This window comes from Scardinius erythrophthalmus (genome assembly GCF_964197995.2).
Source record: "Scardinius erythrophthalmus genome assembly, chromosome: 20".
Taxonomy (NCBI): domain Eukaryota; kingdom Metazoa; phylum Chordata; class Actinopteri; order Cypriniformes; family Leuciscidae; genus Scardinius; species Scardinius erythrophthalmus.
The window spans coordinates 28,204,181-28,227,385 of NC_138240.1; the positions used below are offsets into that span (position 1 = coordinate 28,204,181).

Below are 23,205 nucleotides of genomic sequence, written 5' to 3' on the forward strand. Positions count from 1 at the left end.
CTATGCATTCCATTAATTTTGTGAATTGGTAAGTTTCGTTAGGTTTTGAAGAAATATACAGCTGAGTATCGTTATTATAACAGTGAAAACTAATGCCAAGCTTCCTAATGATATCTCCTAATGGTAGCGTGTACAGAGTGAACAACAGTGGTCCTAGTACTGAGCCTTGTGGTACGCCTGACTGAACTTGTGATTGATAAGACATCTCTTCATTTACTGCTACAAACTGATAACAGTCAGATAAGTATGATTTAAACCATGCTAGTGCAATTCCACTAATGCCAACATAGTTTTCTAGTCTATTTAAAAGAATGTTGTGGTCAATGGTGTCAAATGCAGCACTAAGATCAAGTAACACTAATAGAGAGATACAACCACGATCGAATGATAAGAGCAAATCATTTGTGACTCTAATGAGAGCAGTCTCAGTACTATGGTACAGTCTAAATCCTGACTGAAAATCCTCGCAGATATCATTTCTTTCAAGAAAGGAACACAGTTGTGAGGATACTGCTTTTTCTAATATCTTTGACAGAAAAGGCAGATTTGAGATCGGCCTGTAATTGACTAATTCTGTAGGATCAAGTTGCGTGTTTTTAACAAGCGGTTTAATCATAGCCAGCTTGAAGGTTTTTGGTAAGTATCCTAGAGACAAAGACGAATTAATGATATTAAGAAGAGGATCTATGACCTCTCTTTCAGTAGCGTAGTCGGTATAGGGTCTAACATACATGTTGTAGATTTAGATGAATTAACGAGTTTGCAAAATTCCTCCTCTCCTATAGCGATACATGAATAAAATTTTTCCTTAGGGAGACTAAAATGCACTCCCTGATGCAATACTGTAGTAGACGGTTGCATAGTTATAATTTTGTCCCTGATATTATCAGTCTTATAAGTGAAGAAGTTCATAAAGTCATTACTGCTGTGCTGCTTGGAAACTTCTGGGTTTGAAGCTTTCTTTTTTTGTTAGTTTAGCCACTGTTTCAAATAAATACCTAGGGTTTTGTTTATTTCCTTCTAATAGGGTTGAAAAATAAGCAGATCTAGCAGCTTTTAAAGCGGGGCTCAGTAGTTTCGGGATTTCTTCGCTGTATTCTCGCCTTTTGCTCGCAGGTTTCTTTCTAGAGCTCCCCCCACAGCTTCGGAATAGATATTTGACAACACTGTTGTAAAAACTCGTTGGCGATTCTCAGACACCAGAGGCTAGTAGATCAACGACATCAAAGCAGATGGGACATTCTTTAAAACGTCTTCTTCATTCGGGTTCGAACAGCGTGAGGGAGCGCAATAATGACAGCATTTTAGCAGATTTCTTTTGGCCGTAAAGCAATTGTTTACATCGCGAGACCTGATATCATGCGATACTTCCTGATGCGGCCCGCCGGCTCAAAGTTGCAAGTGCGAATTTTCCACTCACGGGCACCAGGGGGGGTGCTAAACGACCACCATTCAACCCGAAATAAGTAATATAACCATTCCAATGACTCTGAAGCTGTTAAGGTAAAAAAGTTACTTAGTTCACCTTTAAAGCCTCTCTGTAAGTAATCAAGCTCTCCTTCCATGAAATCTGAAAAACCTCTAGTTTTGTTTTCTTAGTTGCGCTCCATTTTTCTGACTGCTCTCTTAAGGGCCCAAGTGTGCAGGTTGTACCACGGCGTTGGACTATTTTCTTTAATCTTCTTTAAGCGCAACGGAGCAACTGTGTCTAAAGTGCTGTAAAAGAGAGAGTTAAAAGATTCTGTTGCAATATCAAGTTCTTCTAAGCTATCTGGGATGCTGAGGTGATGAAACTGATTAGGAAGATTATTGATAAAGCAGTCTTTAGTGGCAGAAGTGATAGGTCTAACATATTTATAACACGGAGTCGGCTTTGCAGCCTTGGCTAAATGTAGTTTACACGAGACTAGATAATGATCTGAGATGTCATCGCTCTGCTGCAGAATTTCAACGGCATCAACATTTATTCCGTGTGATAATGTTAGATCTAGAGTATGATTACAACAATGAGTAGGTCCTGACACGTGTTGTCTAAGTCCAATTGAGTTTACAATGTCTTTAAATGCCAATCCCAATGCATCTTTTTCATTATCTATGTGTATATTAAAATCACCAACAATTAGTACTTTATCTGCAGTCAATATTAATTCTGATAGAAAGTCCGCAAATTCTTTGATTAAAATCTTTATGGTGCCCTGGTGGCCTGTATACAGTAGCCAGCACAAATCTCAAACGTGATTTATCGTTTACACTATATATTTTTACATTAAGCACCAACACTTCAAAAGAAGTATATTTAAAACTTGATTTCTTAGTGGTTTTGAAAATATTACTATAAATTACAGCAACACCTCCCCCTTTGCGTTTCAGACGAGGTTCATGTTTATAACAGTAATCTTGCGGGGTGGACTCATTTAAAGTAATGTAATTGTTTGGTTTTAGCCAGGTTTCTGTCAAACACAACACATCTAGATTATAGTCTGTAATCATATCATTAACAATAAGTGCTTTTGGAGTAAGGGATAGAATATTCAGCAACCCAAGCTTTAGCATTTGCTCATCTGTATTATAGCTGTTTTTTATTTGTTGAACATCAATTACATTTTTAACCTTAGATGGGTTTGGATGTTTTTTGGATTTCCAAGTTCGGGGAACAGACACAGTTTCTATATGATGATAGACAGGAGCAATCGATCAGCCAATTCTCAAATTATTGGCTGGATACTTGTTGCACTCTATTGTGTCTTGGTAGGAACGATCTAATGCTTAACAAATCGACTGTATCTTTCCTACACTCACTTAGAACATTTGATGCACGTAACTGAGCACTCCGAAGAGTTTTTTAAACATTACTCCAGTCACTCACTGAGTGGCTTTGTCCAAGAGCGCGTATTTTCGTTACGTGAATGCTTCACTTTGCGTGTAGGAATGTTTGAACCCAGACCACTATTCTATTTTTTTAAGCCCATTTACTAACATTTTTATATATAAAAATATAGCCTATATTACATTATCTTATATTCTTCCATATAAACAGTATAAAAAACTAAATTAGAGCAACATTTATTTCCCTCAAACAACTCTGTTGGTATTATTATAGGTATTATTATAATTTTTTGTTGCATCTTATTTATTGCCACACTTTAATATATGAATTATATTATCAGAAAACTAAATGCATTTATTGTTGTCAGGCTTTTATTTGTGCTTAACAGATAAAACAAAGGGGCTGCACACTTAGGTTTATTGCTGCTGTAAATTTTACCTGCCACAAGATGGCACTGTTTTCGACACGTTTTTGATGCTTTGAATCTTTAGAAACAATCAGGGAAAAGCTTAAAAGATTTAAGAGGCTTAATTTCCCCATCCCTACTCAATAGTTTTAGGCCTTTTTGCAAATGTTTCAATCAAGTTTAGCTATTTTAGAGATTCATTTAAAGTAATGTAATTGTTTGGTTTTAGCCAGGTTTCTGTCAAACACAACACATCTAGATTATAGTCTGTAATCATATCATTAACAATAAGTGCTTTTGGAGTAAGGGATAGAATATTCAGCAACCCAAGCTTTAGCATTTGCTCATCTGTATTATAGCTGTTTTTTATTTGTTGAACATCAATTACATTTTTAACCTTAGATGGGTTTGGATGTTTTTTGGATTTCCAAGTTCGGGGAACAGACACAGTTTCTATATGATGATAGACAGGAGCAATCGATCAGCCAATTCTCAAATTATTGGCTGGATACTTGTTGCACTCTATTGTGTCTTGGTAGGAACGATCTAATGCTTAACAAATCGACTGTGTCTTTCCTACACTCACTTAGAACATTTGATACACGTAACTGAGCACTCCGAAGAGTTTTTTAAACATTACTCCAGTCACTCACTGAGTGGCTTTGTCCAAGAGCGCGTAGCCTATTATTTTCGTTACGTGAATGCTTCACTTTGCGTGTAGGAATGTTTGAACCCAGACCACTATTCTATTTTTTTTTAAGCCCATTTACTAACATTTTTATATATAAAAATATAGCCTATATTACATTATCTTATATTCTTCCATATAAACAGTATAAAAAACTAAATTAGAGCAACATTTATTTCCCTCAAACAACTCTGTTGGTATTATTATAGGTATTATTATAATTTTTTGTTGCATCTTATTTATTGCCACACTTTAATATATGAATTATATTATCAGAAAACTAAATGCATTTATTGTTGTCAGGCTTTTATTTGTGCTTAACAGATAAAACAAAGGGGCTGCACACTTAGGTTTATTGCTGCTGTAAATTTTACCTGCCACAAGATGGCACTGTTTTCTACACGTTTTTGATGCTTTGAATCTTTAGAAACAATCAGGGAAAAGCTTAAAAGATTTAAGAGGCTTAATTTCTCCATCCCTACTCAATAGTTTTAGGCCTTTTTGCAAATGTTTCAATCAAGTTTAGCTATTTTAGAGATTCATTTAAAGTAATGTAATTGTTTGGTTTTAGCCAGGTTTCTGTCAAACACAACACATCTAGATTATAGTCTGTAATCATATCATTAACAATAAGTGCTTTTGGAGTAAGGGATCGAATATTCAGCAACCCAAGCTTTAGCATTTGCTCATCTGTATTATAGCTGTTTTTTATTTGTTGAACATCAATTAAATTTTTAACCTTAGATGGGTTTGGAGACTCATTTCCCAGACAGCAACATAGTGCTGGCCCAGATCTGGCCCACATCTGGTACGCGTGGAGTCTACATGTACCAGATGTTGCCCGGATCTGGGCTGACACTATGTTGCTGTCTGGGTTTGAGCCTGGTTTTAAAGATTAACTATCTTGCCAATCAGATTTATTATGACCCACCCCTCATGCACACACATTTGACTTTTCTCAAAGGCTGAATCTGAAAATGCCCCATAAAGCCTCATTCACTATTCCCTATGTTAGTCCACTGATACTTTTCACTTGGAGTGAATGAAAACGAGTAAGCGAATTCGGACAGCTGTTGAGGGTACATCGTTTGCACACTCATTTTTGCAGTGCAATGTGGGATTGAAAAAGTCCACTCAATAATGTCCACTATGGTTTTGGACACCACTACAAATGACTGTCCCCTCAAATAACGCCCTATTTGAGGGTATGGGGGAGATTTCGGATTCAGACCAAGTGTGTCCGACTGCGTCCCGCATAGGGGTGGGAATCTCTAGGCACCTCACGATTCCAGTACTTCCTATATTATTATTATTATTATTATTAATAAAACAAATGGAAGTGATTTGGCAAGTCAACTGTAAAGTTACATTAGCCAGCATATGCCCCAACATTGCAAAGAACCAACAGGAAAATAAATGTGTGCCTGTACTAGCAGCAAACTTGTAGTAAATGATTACAAACTTCAGCATATTCTAAATCTCTAGCATTTAATAATAGACTTCTAACCAACATCCTTCTGTTATTTCCAGTGAGCAATATAATAATATAATATAATAATAAATAGACATTGCTGTAGCAAAATCACAAACAGTTTTCGTTAAAAAATATAGAATTATGTACCAGCAGTTCTCATTCAAACATAATGCTTGTGGACTTATGTATATTCTGAATAATTAAAGCCGCTTTTATACAGAACTAAATAATAAAAAGTTATGACTTGAAATGTTTGCTGTATAGCCTACCACAATCAAAAACCGCTTGTACAAAAAAAGTGAATGAACATCTGCAAAGAGCACAGTCAAAATGTTACTTTTTGTGACTGGCATTGCACTGATACATACTGTGACTGTGGAGGGCAGTATAACGTACGTATAACAGATCGGTTTACAGCATATTGATGTGAAAACTAAACAATACAGAAAGCAGCTCTCATACAAAAAATACTAAATAGGTCACAATGAAACTGGCAATTTTCCATACGTTAGCTTTTAACAAAGAGGGTGCCGTTCATAACGGTGCGCGTCCATGGCGAGGAACGAGCAGAACAGAGTCAACGTTTTGTCCATGTCAGTGCGGACGAACATATTTTACTTTCGTTTTTAAGTTAGCGATTCAAAAGCCCCCTGCGGTGTCACACGTTGATTAACCGGTGTTAAAATATTCTCACCGTCACATACCTAGTATATTTTTATATAGATACAATAGGCCTACCTGATTTTGAACACAAGAGGGCAGTGTAGCACTATGAATGACATTATTTATTTTTGGACTAAAGAAATATTCTGGATGTTTTTAAACTTAAACAATTATTAAATAAAAAAAAAAGAATAAAATGGGTTTATTCCTGATATTTGTATAATTTTATATAGAATTTTTAGAAGATATGAGGCTTTTAGTGTTTCCTTTTTTGACATTAATCCCTCGCCATAGCAAAACTGTTTGAGATATTTATTATCTGTTTACAATTTAGCATCTTTAATGTATTTTCATCATGTTGAAAAAGTTTGGTGGGAATAAAATAAACCACTTAAAAGGAGTGAGTAAAAAAAGGCTGATTTTGCAAAGAAATCAACATTCAAACCAAAATATCTGACTTCCTGATGCTCGGAGCTAATGACTGTGAATTAGAAAATTGTCCGACTCGATGAGACCAATATGCGTACTGATTTTTGCGACTGTACATAAAATTAACCCCCCCACTTTTGTCAAAAGCATTTAGAAAGTGACACACTTCCTGCTGCCAGTTGGTGGCGCTATAACTTTGACTCACAATAGTTACATACAAGTGATCGGCCTCTTACCATGAACACACTGCTGAAGTTTCATCAAGATCAGTTAATGTATGCAGAAGTTATAACACTTCGTTTTTATCTTTTCTCGCCATAAATTCGTTTCCTCGCCACGGCCAAACCGTTCGAGATATCAAAAATCCGTCCGCAATTTAGCATCCTCAATGTCTAGTTTCATCAAGATCCGTTAATGTGTGCAGAAGTTATTACACTTCGTTTTTATCTTTTCTCGCCATAAATTCGTTTCCTCGCCGCGGCCAAACCGTTTGAGATATCAAAAATCCGTCCGCAATTTAGCATCCTCAATGTCTTTACTTCATGCTGACCGAGTTTGGTGGCAATTGAAAGAATTGCCTAGGAGGATTATTTTTCAGAGTTACCAAGTTTTACCAAGTTTTCAGACCCCGTTCAAGGGTGAAAAATCACCCCCACCCCTCACACACACAGAGACAGAGAGAGAGAGAGAGAGAGAGAGAGAGAGAGAGAGAGAGAGAGAGAGAGAAAATTCTCCAGAAAAATCCACATTCAAACCAAAAAATCTGACTTCCTGTTGGTCGGAGCTAATGACTGAAAATTAGAAAGTTGTCCGGCTTGATGAGAACAATATACATACCAAGTTTTGTTGCTGTAGATGAATCTAACCCCCCACTTTGGTCAAAAGGTGGCGCTACTGAACCATTCCACCACGCCCGTTTCTGAAACTTTGCACATGTCTACTGGCTAATAAATGTGATGTGATATGTCTGTCGAGTTTCATCCAATTTCAAGCATGCTAAGAGTCTCAAAAGCATCAAAAGAGAATATTAAAGTTCGATGCGTTGCCATGGCAACAGTATCTAAGATATCAATAATCCTTTCACAGGTCTACATCTGCCGTGTGTCTACATTATACACATAAAGTTTGAGGCAAATCGGGTAAAAATAAGAGTGATTTCAAAGCATTTTGAAAGTGACAAACTTCCTGCTGACAGTTGGTGGCGCTATAACTTTGACTCACAATAGTCACATCCATGTGATCGGCCTCTTACAACGAACACACTGCGGAAGGTTTCATCAAGATCAGTTAATGTATGCAGAAGTTATAACACACTTCCTGTGTCCCATTATTCACCATAAATTCGTTTCCTCGCCACGGCCAAACCGTTCGAGATATCAAAAATCCGTTCGCAAGAATTCATCCTCAATGTCTTGACTTCATTCACACCGAGTTTGGTGGCGATCGGATGAATTCCCTAGGAGGAGTATTTCACATTCCATTGTATGCGTTTTCCAAACAACGTATAATAACCGACTTCCTGTTGGGCTTTTGTAAAACTTAGAGCACGAAGGTTGTTCGGCCCGATGAGATCTATATGTGTACTGAGTTTCATATTATTACATGCAAGCATGTTTGATTTATGGACCAAGTTTTCGGACACCATTCGAAGGGGGAGCTGTCGAGCCCCCCTGCCACGCCCGAGTACCAGCTGGCCGCAGGTTCTGACGTGTGTGCAAAATTTCAAGAGTTTTTGAGCATGTTAAGGGCCCCAAAAGTGGCAAAAAGGCACTGTCGCTCGACAGTTTTCGATCTCCTCCTAGGCCGTTGCTCTGATTTTCACGAAAATTTAACCAGATCATCTCCAGACCATGCCGACAAAAAGTTTACAATTTGAATTCAAGTTGATTTGCTTAACCGTTTTCGATAAACCCACGAACAAATTTTACGTAGCGCTTGCGAAAACAGATGTAAGGCTGTATCTCCGCAACGCTTTATCGGATTCAGACCAAACTTGGTACATGTCATCCCAAGCATGACCTGAGGCTACATGCTGCGTTTCGGCGCAGCGCCACCTACTGGTCCGGAGATATGAAAAATGGCTATGTTTGCTTATAACTTCTGAACAGTTTGTCCAGAAATCATAAAATTGGTCTCGTTAGATTCAGGGCAAAATGCCGAGTCGGCTGATATCCAATTTTACCATATCGGCCATTTTGACTGTCGGCCATTTTGAATTATGTGCTAAAATGCTCTATTTTAAGAACACATGAACTTTAAAGTCAAGTTTCTCTGATAATAAAGTACTCTTTTGTGGGGTGCTTTTGAAGGATGAATAGTAGTGGACCAGCATACCCGTTAGCCTCTCTGTACGTCGGTGACCTTCATCCTGATGTCACTGAGGCCATGCTGTACCAGAAGTTTTCTCCTGCTGGTCAGATCATGTCCATTCGTGTGTGTCGTGATGTCATTACACGGAGATCCCTTGGATATGCGTACATCAACTTCCAGCAGCCTGCTGATGGTGAGGACACTCTTAGGGTTTTGAATTCCTTTACACCATTCAGAATTGAATTAAGAATGCTTTTTAATTGCAATTTGGTTCTGGAATTTTAGCAAGCAAGAACTCTGATTTGAATTAAGTAGAATTCAAGTGGAATGAAAAGTATACTTTTTAATAATAATTAATTACCTAAACTCTAATTACTGCATTTTAAATTATCGGAGCACTTCTATAAATGGTGAATCTCACTTCCCATCCCATATTTAAGCGGAATGTGCCCTTGACACAATGAACTATGAAGTCATCAAGGGTCGTCCAATCAGGATCATGTGGTCACAGCGAGATCCAGGTCTTAGAAAGTCTGGTGTGGGAAACATCTTCATCAAGAACATGGATGAGTCTATTGATAACAAGGCTCTCTATGACACCTTTTCTGCTTTTGGTAACATCTTGTCATGTAAGGTACATCCTTTTTCATCACTGTGTTTTTTAATTTCTTATGAAAGATGACTGAAATTAATCAAAAAGGAAGTATCATCATTGCAACTAATGCACCAACTTTTCCCCACAGTAGAGGCTCATTCACACCAAAAACGAAAACCATAAAGATGACTATGATTATATTGGCATCCACACCAGCGGATGATAACTTTTGTTTATTATAAGCATGTGCTGCAGTTTTGTCATCTGCTGCTTTTAGATACTAAAGTAGTATGTATCTTGATTAGCTGTTGATGTTTTTAACGCTTATCAACTGAGGGGAAAAAAATAGTTTTGAAAGTGATTCCAAAGATATTGTTTCACTGTGCAGTTATCTTTATAGTTGTGGTGTGGACTTTGCTATTCTTTTACATTTAGAATGATTTTTAGTCTTTATTATTATTGTTCTAGTTGTTGTCCTTTGTGTGAACGGGCATTAACATTTTAGCCTATTTTTCACTCTAGGTGGTTTGTGATGAGAATGGCTCAAAGGGTTATGGGTTTGTGCACTTTGAGACCCAAGAAGCTGCCAACAGAGCCATTGACACAATGAACGGCATGCTTTTGAATGATCGCAAAGTGTAAGTATTGTCAATGGGCTTTGTGGTACAACATTCCTTTACACCAGTGGTTTTCAACTAGGGGGTCGTAGGACGACTTAGAAGTATAACCCCAATTCCAGAAAAGTTAGGACACTTTGTAAAATGCATTCAAATCAAGAATCTGTGATATGTTAATTCTATCGAACCTTTATTTAACTGAAAAAAGTACAAAGAAAAAAAGATCAATGTTTTCACTGGTCAAATTGATTTAAATTTGTAAATATAAACAGATTTTGATGGCTGCAACACACTCTAAAAAAAGTTGGGACAGAGGCTAAATAAAAGTGAAAAGATTTTAAAATATCCAAATTCAACTATTTTAAAACCATCCACAATAAGCAGGTGAATTGGTAATAGGTGAGGGTATCATGATTGGGTATAAAAGGAACATCCACCAAAGGCTCAGTAAAGACTGAGGAATATTATATATATATATATATGGTAGACGGTGAAAGACCTAAATTCCTTGCAATCTTGCATTAAGAAATGTGATTTTTGAATTTGGACAATTCTCATGAAATTTGTCACAAAGAGGTGAGCCATGACCCATGTTTGCTTGCTTGAAAGCAATTTCACATTTCTTAATGCAAGATTACAAGGAATTTAGGTCTTTCACCATCTACCATATATAATATTGTGAAAAGATCCAGGGAATTCAGAAAAAAACTCTGTTAAATGTGCTTGACCTTCGAGCCCTCAGATGGCATTGCATGAAAAACAGTCATGCTACGGTGTTAAAATAGCCACATATATCAGGAGTAATTTTTAAACACGTTGTCACGTAACACGGTCTGCCGCTGCATCAAAAAATGCACCTTGAATCTGTTACGCAAGAAGAAAGCTATACATCAATTAAAATCAGAGATGCCACCGAGTACTCTGTGCCCGAGCTCATCTCAGATGGTCCAAAAGACAGTGGAAAGGTGTGCTGTGGTCAGATGAGTCCATGTTTCAGCTTGTTTTGGGGAAAAACGGATATCAAGTTCTTAGTCACAAAGTCGAAAGGTACCATCTAGACTTTCATCAGCAACAGGTGCAAAAGCAAACATCAGTCATGGAATAGAGGTGCATCAGTGCAAACGGCATGGGTGACATGCAATATGTGTGAAGGTACCATTGAGGTGGAGGCGTATATTGGGATTAGAGACATGTACTGCAATCAAGATGACATCTTTCACATGGGAAGCAAGACAATACCAGGCCTCATTCTGCACGTGCTACAGAGTTGTTTCTTACACTATAGAAGAGATGTGCTTGACTGGCTTGCCTGCAGTCCAGATCTGTCTCTTATTGAATATGTATGGCACATCATGAAAAGGAGAATCAGACTGCTGTCTTGTATCAGGTGAGATCGGGCAAAAATTACACTTGCAAAACTGCAACAATTAGTATCCTCAATTGCTAAATGATTAAAAAAAGTGCAATTAAAAGGAAAGGTGATGTGGTGAACATGCCTCGGTCCCAACTTTTTTTGGAGTGTGTTGGAGCCATCAAAATACAATTAAGTTGGTTAATGAAAACATCGAAAACTTTTTTTGTTAAATAAAGGTTAAAGAAATAACAAATCACAGATTCTTGTTTTAATAGCATTTTACAATATCCTTTCATTTGTTTTAATTCAATAAAAGACAGCTCGATCATGCAGGTTTGCACTGCACAACATCAGGAAGATCAGGCCTTTCCTAACTGAGCATTCAACACAACTTCTCGTCAAGGCCCTGGTCATATCCAGGCTTGATTACTGCAATGCTCTTCTGGCTGGACTTCCATCATGTGCAACTAAACCTCTACAAATGATTCAAAATGCTACAGCTCGTCTTGTCTTCAATGAGCCAAAAAGGGCCCACGTCACTAGTTCATCTCTCTGCACTGGCTACCACTCGCTGCTCGCATCAAGTTCAAGGCATTGATGCTTGCTTACAGATCTATCACAGGGTCAGCTCCCTCCTACTTTCACTCACTCCTACGAGTCTGCATCCCTACCAGAAGTATATATATGTATATGTGTATATGTGTATATATATATGTATATGTATGTGTATATATATATATATATATATATATATATATGTGTGTATATATGTATATGTAACTCTAAATTTAAATGCTCCAAAACAAAATCAAGATTCAGAACTTTTTTTTTTTACATAGAACATGGAGTTCTGTAATATAGAACATAACTTCTGGAATCACAAAATTAATTGAAGTTTAATAATGATATTAAATTACTTAACCATGTTAATTTGATATATCAATAAGAGGTTTTTAAACCAGCTGCTTTGCCATAATTACTTCTGGAATACTGGGATATCTTGTGGGATATACAGAATGTTTTGTTCGACAACAGGGGCTTTTGAGTCAAAAAAGATGAAAACCACTGCTTTTTGTTTTGTTTCATTTGTGCTTTTTTTGTCCATGGTTTCAGTTCATGCATAAACATCAGAGCTCAAAATATGAATATACCTTTATTTCAAGTGGAGAAATTAATCATATTTGCCAATTTTCTTTGTATATCTTTTTATGGGTTTTTCTTTTTTCTTTTTTAAATCTGCATTTACAGGTTTGTGGGTCATTTTAAATCTCGTAAAGAGCGTGAGGCAGAGTTGGGGGCTAAAGCCATGGAGTTCACCAATGTGTACATTAAGAACTTTGGTGAAGATATTGACACTGAAAAACTGAAGACCATCTTCACTGAATTTGGTAAACAATTTTTAAACAAGGGATTTTTAATCATTGACTTCATATGTATATAGCCACTCAGAGTAAAATTTTAGTCTTTAGTGTCAAAATTCTAAGAATTACATAATTTTTTCGTCTTATTTCTAGACTTAAGAATAAGTGTGATTGCATTAAGGTTCCTATGTGTTAAGGTCTCAGCTCCTAAATAGTTTTTTTTCAGAAAAATATATAATTGGAGTTATATAATGACAGGGATTTAATAAAATGATACATGCTTGATTGTCAAGGTCTTCTTTTTGTAACTAAATTAGTGATAGATGTTATCCGTTAAAGATTTTATGTTTTTAAAAGTCTCTTATGCTCACCAAGGCTGCATTTATTTGATTAAAAATACCACGAAAAAACTCCAGTAATATTGTGAAATATTATGACAGTTCAAAATAACTTTATTATTATTATTATTATTATTATTATTATTATTTGAATTTATTGAAAAATGTAATTCATGCCTGTGAAGAAATTATGCTGAAAATTCAGCTTTGCATCAGTCACATGATCCTTCAGAAATCATTCTAATATGCTGATTTGATGCTCAAAAAGCATTCGTTATTGTCAATCTTAAAACGGTTGTGTACAATTTTATTTTTATTTTTTTCAGGATTCTTTGATGAATAGAAAGTTCTATTTCATTTATTTTAAATAGAATCTTTTGTAAAATTTTAAATGTTTTTAACTTTTGATAAATTTAATGCATCCTTGCTGAATAAAAGTATTGATTTATTTTATTTCTTCTTCAAAATCAATTCTGCATCTCTTACTTGAAGTTTGCTCTGGTTCACAGGTAAGACCCTTAGTGTCTGTGTGATGACTGATGAAAGGGGACGCTCTCGTGGCTTTGGATTTGTCAACTTTGAAAACCACACCGATGCCAGGAGGGTAATCCAACAAATTGTTATATGGTACGTGTTAGTATCCCAGAGATATGGAGACTGAAGTCTTTCCTTCTCTTTGTGGTAGGCAGTAACTGAAATGAATGGCAAAGAGCTGAATGGCAGGGTCCTGTATGTGGGTAGAGCTCAGAAAAGACTGGAGAGGCAGGGAGAACTCAAACGCAAGTTTGAGCAAATAAAGCAGGAGCGCATACAACGCTACCAGGTACACACACATGCTTACCTGCGTGGTTACTTCTATACATCTGTAAATCTGCCTGAATTAGATTATATCCTAATCATGTGAAAAGGATTTGCTTATGCTTAATTGTATGTTGATATTAGGGATATGTTTTGATACATGCATTGTTTTTCATTTTAGGGTGTTAATCTCTATGTAAAAAACCTAGATGACGGCATTGATGATGAGAAGTTGAGGAAAGAGTTTGCACCTTATGGAACCATCACTAGTGCAAAAGTAATGTAAAGCACAAAAGATTACATGTCTTTGCACAATTTTAACAAATGTAACAGGACAACTACAAAGAATTGTAAAAATGACTTGCAAGTTGAGTAGGAGTCTAATATAAAATTCTTAATCTAACATCAAGGTTATTAGTGCGTGTAGTGACTCATAATGAAATGACTGCACATAATATAATAAGTATTACATTATTATTGTAATACAATTTTCTCAAAACATAATAAAATCCTGAGCTCATAATGTAATAACAATTTTTACATTATGAATTTCTCATAATGTAAAAATTGTTATTACATTATGAGCTCAGGATTTTATTATGTTTTATGTATTCCATTATAAACTCATAAAAAAGTCATATTTTCATAATTGTAATAGCTTCTAAAACATAAAAAAAAATTAGTATTCCCTTAAATTCAATTGAAAAATATCTAAATCTTAAAGTACCTGTGAAATGCAACCGATTTAAATATTCATGCAGTTATTATTATTATTTTTTTTTTTTACTTAAATCATTGGTATTACTATATAGTACAGGGGCCGTATTCACAAAGCATTTTATCTTACCACTAGGAGTACTCCTAAATCGCACTAAAAGATTTTAGCTAGGAGTTTTCTCTTAAAAGTTATTCACAACGCCTTTCAGACCTACTCTTAGTAAAGAAAAATGACAACTCCTAAACTAAGAGTGAGTCTTCGTTGCTATGGATGATGTCATTACTCATGCACGAGCTTGACTGAAGTGACCACCTTGATTGGCTGATGATTGTAACGCGGGAATGATTCCAAACACCTCCCCTACGATGATGAGTGACAGGTGACAGGTCTGAGAATGCGTGCGCTACACAAGTAGTGCGAAGGACGGAAGATGATGAATAACTGAATAAATAGCCTAAATGAATAAAGAGTAAGGCTAAACAAATAGCCTAGTAGCCTAATGAAACATATGGATTGATGCAATATCTTTGCAACATTATTGAATTAATCTGTCACTATATGCCTCTGTCTACGTTTGCAAAGAGAAGAACATTTTAATTTGATTCACAATGAAACGTTACAATTAGTTTACATGCAATGAGTAGCCTAGTTTTGCTTGTTGTTGGTGGTGTTATCGCATCCCTAGTTATGCCTACAATGCAGAATTGTTCCCTCGCGATTGGAAGCTCCTGTAGCCGCCGCATACGCATTTCAAAACATCGCAACGTGAAATGCCACAAAAAGCGGTTTGTGAATAAGTCTTAGTGAGTTAGGAGTCCTCTCGACTTCTTTTAAGCTGTCCCAGGCTTAGGTGCTACTTTTAGGGCTAAAATGCTTCGTGAATTACTCTTAGTCAAAAAAATTAGGAGTCCTAAAGTTACGAGAGACACGCCCATTATTTTTAGGAGTTGCTCCTAAATTCGCCAGTTAAGAGCTACTTTTAGCCTTAAAATTCTTTGTGAATACGGCCCCAGTAAAACATCTAAATCCAGTCTTAACCTGCCAACAAAATTTACCATTATTATTATTATTATTACTACTACTTCTACTATACATACGGGTATACAAACAGTGTTAAATACAAATATTGTGTAAAAATGTTGCGAAGAAAACTCCACAGTATCAATATAGCAATGAGGTGTGTGTGTCTGTGTGTGATAGATCATCGACAGATTATCTGCTTCAGCCAACGGCAGCACAGGCAAGTTAAGCAAACATTTCTTCACTTTAATAATGAAGTTAAAATAAACTTTAGCCTGAATGTACATCAGAGGGCAAATTAGAAGAATACAGTTCAACTAACAATGTAGTAGTAGTAGTAGTAGTAGTCGTCTCAGTAGTAGTAGTAGTAGTAGTAGTAGTCTCAGTAGTAGTAGTAGTAGTCTCAGTAGTAGTAGTAGTAGTAGTAGTAGTAGTCTCAGTAGTAGTAGTAGTCTCAGTAGTAGTAGTAGTAGTAGTCTCAGTAGTAGTAGTAGTAGTAGTAGTAGTAGTCTCAGTAGTAGTCTCAGTAGTAGTCTCAGTAGTAGTAGTAGTAGTAGTAGTCTCAGTAGTAGTAGTAGTCTCAGTAGTAGTAGTAGTAGTAGTCTCAGTAGTAGTAGTAGTAGTAGTAGTAGTAGTAGTAGTAGTAGTAGTCTCAGTAGTAGTCTCAGTAGTAGTCGTAGTAGTAGTCTCAGTAGTAGTAGTAGTAGTAGTAGTAGTAGTAGTAGTCTCAGTAGTAGTAGTAGTAGTAGTAGTCTCAGTAGTAGTAGTAGTAGTAGTAGTCTCAGTAGTAGTAGTAGTCTCAGTAGTAGTAGTAGTCTCAGTAGTAGTAGTAGTAGTCTCAGTAGTAGTAGTAGTAGTAGTAGTAGTCTCAGTAGTAGTAGTAGTAGTAGTCTCAGTAGTAGTAGTAGTAGTAGTAGTAGTAGTAGTAGTAGTAGTAGTAGTAGTCGTCTCAGTAGTAGTAGTAGTAGTAGTAGTAGTAGTAGTAGTAGTAGTAGTAGTAGTAGTAGTCTCAGTAGTAGTCTCAGTAGTAGTCGTAGTAGTAGTCTCAGTAGTAGTAGTAGTAGTAGTAGTAGTAGTAGTAGTCTCAGTAGTAGTAGTAGTAGTAGTAGTCTCAGTAGTAGTAGTAGTAGTAGTAGTAGTCTCAGTAGTAGTAGTAGTAGTAGTCTCAGTAGTAGTAGTAGTCTCAGTAGTAGTAGTAGTCTCAGTAGTAGTAGTAGTAGTCTCAGTAGTAGTAGTAGTAGTAGTAGTAGTAGTCTCAGTAGTAGTAGTAGTAGTAGTCTCAGTAGTAGTAGTAGTAGTAGTAGTAGTAGTAGTAGTAGTAGTAGTAGTAGTAGTAGTAGTCGTCTCAGTAGTAGTAGTAGTAGTAGTAGTAGTAGTAGTAGTAGTAGTAGTAGTAGTAGTAGTCTCAGTAGTAGTAGTAGTCTCAGTAGTAGTAGTAGTAGTAGTAGTAGTAGTAGTAGTAGTAGTAGTCTCAGTAGTAGTAGTAGTCTCAGTAGTAGTAGTAGTAGTCTCAGTAGCAGTAGTAGTAGTAGTAGTAGTAGTAGTAGTAGTAGTAGTAGTCTCAGTAGTAGTAGTAGTAGTAGTAGTAGTAGTAGTAGTCTCAGTAGTAGTAGTAGTAGTAGTAGTAGTAGTAGTAGTAGTAGTAGTAGTAGTCTCAGTAGTAGTAGTAGTCTCAGTAGTAGTAGTAGTAGTAGTAGTCTCAGTAGTAGTAGTAGTAGTAGTAGTAGTAGTAGTAGTAGTAGTAGTAGTCTCAGTAGTAGTAGTAGTAGTAGTAGTAGTAGTAGTAGTAGTAGTAGTAGTAGTAGTCTCAGTAGTAGTAGTAGTAGTCTCAGTAGTAGTAGTAGTAGTCTCAGTAGTAGTAGTAGTCTCAGTAGTAGTAGTAGTAGTCGTCTCAGTAGTAGTAGTAGTAGTAGTAGTCTCAGTAGTAGTAGTAGTAGTAGTCTCAGTAGTAGTAGTAGTCTCAGTAGTAGTAGTAGTAGTAGTAGTCTCAGTAGTAGTAGTAGTAGTAGTAGTAGTAGTAGTCTCAGTAGTAGTCTCAGTAGTAGTCTCAGTAGTAGTAGTAGTAGTAGTAGTAGTCTCAGTAGTAGTAGTAGTCTCAGTAGTAGTAGTAGTAGTCTCAGTAGTAGTAGTAGTAGTAGTAGTAGTAGTAGTAGTAGTAGTAGTCTCAGTAGTAGTCTCAGTAGTAGTCGTAGTAGTAGTCTCAGTAGTAGTAGTAGTAGTAGTAGTAGTAGTAGTAGTAGTAGTAGTAGTCTCAGTAGTAGTAGTAGTAGTAGTAGTAGTAGTAGTAGTAGTAGTAGTAGTAGTAGTAGTCGTCTCAGTAGTAGTAGTAGTCTCAGTAGTAGTAGTAGTAGTAGTCTCAGTAGTAGTAGTAGTCTCAGTAGTAGTAGTAGTAGTCTCAGTAGTAGTAGTAGTAGTAGTAGTAGTAGTAGTCTCAGTAGTAGTAGTAGTAGTAGTAGTAGTAGTAGTAGTCTCAGTAGTAGTAGTAGTAGTAGTAGTAGTAGTAGTAGTAGTAGTAGTCGTCTCAGTAGTAGTAGTAGTAGTAGTAGTAGTAGTAGTAGTAGTAGTAGTAGTCTCAGTAGTAGTAGTAGTCTCAGTAGTAGTAGTAGTAGTAGTAGTAGTAGTCTCAGTAGTAGTAGTAGTAGTAGTAGTAGTAGTAGTAGTAGTAGTAGTCTCAGTAGTAGTAGTAGTAGTAGTAGTAGTAGTAGTAGTAGTAGTAGTAGTAGTCTCAGTAGTAGTAGTAGTAGTAGTAGTAGTAGTAGTAGTCTCAGTAGTAGTCTCAGTAGTAGTCGTAGTAGTAGTCTCAGTAGTAGTAGTAGTAGTAGTAGTCTCAGTAGTAGTAGTAGTAGTAGTAGTAGTAGTAGTAGTCTCAGTAGTAGTAGTAGTAGTAGTAGTCTCAGTAGTAGTAGTCTCAGTAGTAGTAGTAGTAGTAGTCTCAGTAGTAGTAGTAGTAGTAGTCTCAGTAGTAGTAGTAGTAGTAGTAGTAGTAGTAGTAGTAGTCTCAGTAGTAGTCTCAGTAGTAGTCTCAGTAGTAGTCTCAGTAGTAGTCGTAGTAGTAGTCTCAGTAGTAGTCGTAGTAGTAGTCTCAGTAGTAGTAGTAGTAGTAGTAGTAGTAGTAGTAGTAGTAGTAGTAGTAGTAGTAGTAGTCTCAGTAGTAGTAGTAGTAGTAGTAGTAGTAGTCTCAGTAGTAGTAGTAGTAGTAGTAGTCTCAGTAGTAGTAGTAGTAGTAGTCTCAGTAGAAGTAGTAGTCTCAGTAGTATTAGTAGTAGTAGTAGTCTCAGTAGTAGTAGTAGTAGTAGTAGAAGTAGTCTCAGTAGTAGTAGTAGTAGTAGTAGTAGTAGTAGTAGTAGTAGTAGTAGTAGTCTCAGTAGTAGTAGTAGTCTCAGTAGTAGTAGTAGTAGTAGTCTCAGTAGTAGTAGTAGTAGTAGTAGTAGTAGTAGTAGTCTCAGTAGTAGTCTCAGTAGTAGTCGTAGTAGTAGTCTCAGTAGTAGTAGTAGTAGTAGTAGTAGTAGTAGTAGTCTCAGTAGTAGTAGTAGTAGTAGTAGTCTCAGTAGTAGTAGTCTCAGTAGTAGTAGTAGTAGTAGTAGTTGTAGTAGTAGTAGTAGTAGTAGTAGTAGTCTCAGTAGTAGTAGTCTCAGTAGTCTCAGTAGTAGTAGTCTCAGTAGTAGTAGTAGTAGTAGTCTCAGTAGTAGTAGTAGTAGTAGTAGTCTCAGTAGTAGTAGTAGTAGTAGTAGTAGTAGTCTCAGTAGTAGTAGTAGTAGTAGTCTCAGTAGTAGTAGTAGTAGTAGTCTCAGTAGTAGTAGTAGTAGTAGTCTCAGTAGTAGTAGTAGTCTCAGTAGTAGTAGTAGTAGTAGTAGTAGTAGTCTCAGTAGTAGTAGTAGTAGTAGTAGTCTCAGTAGTAGTAGTAGTAGTAGTCTCAGTAGTAGTAGTAGTAGTAGTCTCAGTAGTAGTCTCAGTAGTAGTCTCAGTAGTAGTAGTAGTAGTAGTAGTAGTAGTAGTCTCAGTAGTAGTAGTAGTAGTAGTAGTCTCAGTAGTAGTAGTAGTAGTAGTAGTCGTAGTAGTAGTAGTAGTAGTAGTAGTAGTAGTAGTAGTAGTAGTAGTAGTAGTAGTAGTAGTAGTAGTAGTAGTAGTAGTAGTCTCAGTAGTAGTCTCAGTAGTAGTGTGTGTGTCTGTGTGTGATAGATCATCGACAGATTATCTGCTTCAGCCAACGGCAGCACAGGCAAGTTAAGCAAACATTTCTTCACTTTAATAATGAAGTTAAAATAAACTTTAGCCTGAATGTACATCAGAGGGCAAATTAGAAAAATACAGTTCAACTAACAATGTAGTAGTAGTAGTAGTAGTAGTCGTCTCAGTAGTCTCAGTAGTAGTCGTAGTAGTATGTAGTACTAGTAGTAGTAGTAGTAGTCTCAGTAGTAGTCGTAGTAGTAGTCTCAGTAGTAGTAGTAGTAGTAGTAGTAGTAGTCTCAGTAGTAGTAGTAGTAGTAGTAGTAGTAGTAGTAGTAGTAGTAGTAGTAGTAGTAGTAGTAGTCTCAGTAGTAGTAGTAGTAGTAGTAGTAGTAGTAGTCGTCTCAGTAGTAGTAGTAGTAGTAGTAGTAGTAGTCTCAGTAGTAGTAGTAGTAGTAGTAGTAGTAGTAGTAGTAGTAGTCTCAGTAGTCTCAGTAGTAGTAGTAGTAGTAGTAGTAGTCTCAGTAGTAGTAGTAGTAGTAGTAGTAGTAGTAGTAGTAGTCTCAGTAGTAGTAGTAGTAGTAGTAGTAGTAGTAGTAGTAGTAGTAGTAGTAGTAGTCTCAGTAGTAGTAGTAGTAGTAGTAGTAGTAGTTGTAGTAGTAGTAGTAGTAGTAGTAGTAGTCTCAGTAGTAGTAGTCTCAGTAGTCTCAGTAGTAGTAGTCTCAGTAGTAGTAGTCTCAGTAGTAGTAGTAGTAGTAGTAGTCTCAGTAGTAGTAGTAGTAGTAGTCTCAGTAGTAGTAGTAGTAGTAGTAGTAGTAGTCTCAGTAGTAGTAGTAGTAGTAGTCTCAGTAGTAGTAGTAGTAGTCTCAGTAGTAGTAGTAGTAGTAGTCTCAGTAGTAGTAGTAGTAGTAGTCTCAGTAGTAGTAGTAGTAGTCTCAGTAGTAGTAGTAGTAGTAGTCTCAGTAGTAGTAGTAGTAGTAGTAGTAGTCTCAGTAGTAGTCTCAGTAGTAGTCGTAGTAGTAGTCTCAGTAGTAGTAGTAGTAGTAGTAGTAGTAGTCTCAGTAGTAGTAGTAGTAGTAGTAGTAGTAGTAGTAGTAGTAGTAGTAGTAGTAGTAGTCTCAGTAGTAGTAGTAGTAGTAGTAGTAGTAGTAGTAGTAGTAGTAGTAGTCTCAGTAGTAGTAGTAGTAGTAGTAGTCTCAGTAGTAGTAGTAGTAGTAGTCTCAGTAGTAGTAGTAGTAGTAGTAGTAGTCTCAGTAGTAGTCTCAGTAGTAGTCTCAGTAGTAGTAGTAGTAGTAGTAGTAGTAGTCTCAGTAGTAGTAGTAGTAGTAGTAGTAGTAGTCTCAGTAGTAGTAGTAGTAGTAGTAGTAGTCGTAGTAGTAGTAGTAGTAGTAGTAGTAGTAGTAGTAGTAGTAGTAGTAGTAGTAGTAGTAGTAGTCTCAGTAGTAGTCTCAGTAGTAGTGTGTGTGTCTGTGTGTGATAGATCATCGACAGATTATCTGCTTCAGCCAACGGCAGCACAGGCAAGTTAAGCAAACATTTCTTCACTTTAATAATGAAGTTAAAATAAACTTTAGCCTGAATGTACATCAGAGGGCAAATTAGAAAAATACAGTTCAACTAACAATGTAGTAGTAGTAGTAGTAGTAGTAGTCGTCTCAGTAGTCTCAGTAGTAGTCGTAGTAGTATGTAGTACTAGTAGTAGTAGTAGTAGTCTCAGTAGTAGTCGTAGTAGTAGTCTCAGTAGTAGTAGTAGTAGTAGTAGTAGTAGTAGTAGTCTCAGTAGTAGTAGTAGTAGTAGTAGTAGTAGTAGTAGTAGTAGTAGTAGTCTCAGTAGTAGTAGTAGTCTCAGTAGTAGTAGTAGTAGTAGTAGTCTCAGTAGTAGTAGTAGTAGTCTCAGTAGTAGTAGTAGTAGTAGTAGTAGTAGTAGTCGTCTCAGTAGTAGTAGTAGTAGTAGTAGTCTCAGTAGTAGTAGTAGTAGTAGTAGTAGTAGTAGTAGTAGTAGTAGTAGTCTCAGTAGTCTCAGTAGTAGTAGTAGTAGTCTCAGTAGTAGTAGTAGTAGTAGTAGTAGTAGTAGTAGTCTCAGTAGTAGTAGTAGTAGTAGTAGTAGTAGTAGTAGTAGTAGTCTCAGTAGTAGTAGTAGTAGTAGTAGTAGTAGTAGTAGTAGTAGTAGTAGTAGTAGTCTCAGTAGTAGTCTCAGTAGTAGTCGTAGTAGTAGTCTCAGTAGTAGTAGTAGTAGTAGTAGTAGTAGTCTCAGTAGTAGTAGTAGTAGTAGTAGTAGTAGTAGTAGTAGTAGTAGTAGTAGTAGTAGTCTCAGTAGTAGTAGTAGTAGTAGTAGTAGTAGTAGTAGTCTCAGTAGTAGTAGTCTCAGTAGTAGTAGTAGTCTCAGTAGTAGTAGTAGTAGTCTCAGTAGTAGTAGTAGTAGTTGTAGTAGTAGTAGTAGTAGTAGTAGTCGTCTCAGTAGTAGTAGTAGTAGTAGTAGTAGTAGTAGTAGTAGTAGTAGTAGTCTCAGTAGTAGTAGTAGTAGTCTCAGTAGTAGTAGTAGTCTCAGTAGTAGTAGTAGTAGTAGTAGTAGTAGTAGTAGTAGTAGTCTCAGTAGTAGTAGTCTCAGTAGTAGTAGTAGTAGTAGTAGTAGTAGTAGTAGTAGTAGTCTCAGTAGTAGTAGTAGTAGTAGTAGTCTCAGTAGTAGTAGTCTCAGTAGTAGTAGTAGTAGTAGTCTCAGTAGTAGTAGTAGTAGTAGTCTCAGTAGTAGTCTCAGTAGTAGTCTCAGTAGTAGTAGTAGTAGTAGTAGTAGTAGTAGTAGTCTCAGTAGTAGTAGTAGTAGTAGTAGTAGTCTCAGTAGTAGTAGTAGTAGTAGTAGTCGTAGTAGTAGTAGTAGTAGTAGTAGTAGTAGTAGTAGTAGTAGTCTCAGTAGTAGTCTCAGTAGTAGTGTGTGTGTCTGTGTGTGATAGATCATCGACAGATTATCTGCTTCAGCCAACGGCAGCACAGGCAAGTTAAGCAAACATTTCTTCACTTTAATAATGAAGTTAAAATAAACTTTAGCCTGAATGTACATCAGAGGGCAAATTAGAAAAATACAGTTCAACTAACAATGTAGTAGTAGTAGTAGTAGTAGTCGTCTCAGTAGTCTCAGTAGTAGTCGTAGTAGTATGTAGTACTAGTAGTAGTAGTAGTAGTCTCAGTAGTAGTCGTAGTAGTAGTCTCAGTAGTAGTAGTAGTAGTAGTAGTAGTAGTCTCAGTAGTAGTAGTAGTAGTAGTAGTAGTAGTAGTAGTAGTAGTAGTAGTCTCAGTAGTAGTAGTAGTAGTCTCAGTAGTAGTAGTAGTAGTCTCAGTAGTAGTAGTAGTAGTAGTAGTAGTAGTCGTCTCAGTAGTAGTAGTAGTAGTAGTAGTAGTCTCAGTAGTAGTAGTAGTAGTAGTAGTAGTAGTAGTAGTAGTCTCAG

General features: G+C 36.5%; 1 protein-coding gene across 2 annotated transcripts in view; it reads left to right on the forward strand.

Moving 5' to 3' along the window:
* The window catches only part of pabpc1l (poly(A) binding protein, cytoplasmic 1-like), a 70,486-nt gene that overhangs the window by 8,958 nt on the left and 38,323 nt on the right, over window positions 1-23,205 (forward strand). For both annotated transcript variants that reach the window (XM_081349452.1, XM_081349453.1), the window contains exons 2-8: window positions 8,797-8,990; window positions 9,238-9,431; window positions 9,915-10,030; window positions 12,612-12,751; window positions 13,572-13,666; window positions 13,748-13,885; window positions 14,042-14,137. In XM_081349452.1, the coding sequence (XP_081205578.1) occupies window positions 8,798-8,990; window positions 9,238-9,431; window positions 9,915-10,030; window positions 12,612-12,751; window positions 13,572-13,666; window positions 13,748-13,885; window positions 14,042-14,137 (972 nt within the window). In that variant the 5' untranslated portion in view covers window position 8,797. The remainder of the gene's footprint in view (window positions 1-8,796; window positions 8,991-9,237; window positions 9,432-9,914; window positions 10,031-12,611; window positions 12,752-13,571; window positions 13,667-13,747; window positions 13,886-14,041; window positions 14,138-23,205) is intronic.